The 1,703-nt window shown below is 38.8% G+C and overlaps 1 protein-coding gene across 1 annotated transcript in view; it reads right to left on the bottom strand.

Annotated features, from left to right (window-relative positions):
• LOC138009553 (neural cell adhesion molecule 2-like) overlaps nucleotides 1-831 on the bottom strand; it is a 15,623-nt gene extending 14,792 nt beyond the window's left edge. The window contains exon 1 of the mRNA XM_068856630.1: nucleotides 596-831. Within this exon, the coding sequence (XP_068712731.1) occupies nucleotides 596-809 (214 nt within the window). The 5' untranslated portion in view covers nucleotides 810-831. The remainder of the gene's footprint in view (nucleotides 1-595) is intronic.
• Between the last annotated feature and the right edge of the window lie 872 nt (nucleotides 832-1,703).

The raw sequence follows: 1,703 nt of genomic DNA, 5'->3' as shown, positions 1-1,703 counted from the left end.
TCCCGGCTGATGACTCATAGAATCCAAATCAACCTTCGACTCACAGGTAAGTCTGGTTTAATTTTTAATTAAACTTCCGATTCTCATTTCAAAGATAAGTATTATCAAATATCTCGTCTCACGGTGACTGACTAAATGATATTTTACAAGGAAAAAAGGCCATCTCACATTTCAAAATGGAGAAGGCAATTCAGGGTTCACGAAAATACCTGTTACTACCCTCAATGCAATATGAAGGGGAATGGCGAGTTGTAATGGCTTGTGGGCTTCATCCAGTTAAATTTATTAATCTCTTGGTTCGAAATTAAACCAAAATGGCCATGTGATGTAATCGCTCTTAGTTAAAGGATGCTTCCAGTGACTTTAAAGACTCGGAAGTTATTTTATATGCTCCAGCCCAGCCAAGATCGTAATAATTAATTAAATGTACGACTGTACGCTATTCTTGCTGTTGCTCAATCCATGACACTTCATGTAAAGTAAATTGATTTGATTGTATGTGTTACAATGTAAGACCATTTTAATCTATAGTACAGTTAAATATTCTAACGGTTACACACTTTTTTTTGGTGACTTGTCAATTTAGCTGACTTACCTATTACGTCAATCCAAATGTTGCCGCTGATATTTCCTGCCCTGTTCATTGCAACACATCCATATTGGCCAGCATCTTTGAAAGTCACATTAGTGATGACAAGAGTGTTGTTATTGCCAACTTGAATGCCATTGTTAGTCCAGTTCACGTTTGGTTCTGGGTATCCACTCTCAATACATTTTAATTGTAATGTAGAGTGAAACAACACAGGCATAGAGTCTTTCTTAAGAGAAGCATCCAGCTTAGGAGGAGCTAGAGAAAAAAATAATATAAATTAAACATCACATTTTCTCAATCGTCAAGTGATATATATGTGTCGAAGTTGCACAATTTAAGAGATTTTACCATGCTAATGCTAAGGCGTGAGAATAAAAAGAGGAATGTTGCTTTCTGATACAAATGTAATAGAAACCCCTGTGACCTCTGATTGGGTCTCCGTCGTCTCGGGAAAGACAGGTAACGCTGTGTTGACCTGGTCAGTTGCAAAGAACACTTTTGTAGTGGACGCTGCTGTTCGTTTTGTACACACGGCTGGTGGTAAAGTTCCTGCCTTATCCTTTGTTGTCTTACTTCTTACGATCCTTTGCCTCACTGGGCGGTAGCTGTCGTGCCAAACCCGCATTCCATCTTTGTCATTTTTGGAAGCGTTTCAGAAGGTAGCGGAGCCACAAAGTTTAACTCAAGGAACAACATACCCGTTTGTGGTACAGTTTAATATGACGATGTATGGGTATTGTATTTTGCGGCCCATTTACCAACTATTTTGATAGACCCCTTTGCTATCGTGCCAAAGGTATGGGCGTATTGTAGAGCGCTGAACGTCTCGTGCTTAAAATGGGACACGGCCTGTAAATTCTGTTCTTGTGTTGTTAGCATTGTTTTCATATCGATGTGTCCTTTGTAATCTGCATGAACGCTGCTAAATGTTTAACAAGGCTGTCTATCCCATTCAACAGAAGTCAGATTGACGTTTGGGTCTTTTGCGTCTTTAAGTTAAGAAATGGTCATGGTTTATTTTATTTTGCTCCCGCAAAATAAAATAAAAAAGCAAACAAACCCTTGAAGCAAAATCACGTCATAGTTCACGGTGAATTAAACACCCGATTCT

This window comes from Montipora foliosa, chromosome 7 (assembly GCF_036669935.1).
Source record: "Montipora foliosa isolate CH-2021 chromosome 7, ASM3666993v2, whole genome shotgun sequence".
Lineage (NCBI taxonomy): Eukaryota > Metazoa > Cnidaria > Anthozoa > Scleractinia > Acroporidae > Montipora > Montipora foliosa.
The sequence above is the reverse complement of the archived record's forward strand: the minus strand, read 5'-3'. Positions and strand labels throughout refer to the sequence as shown.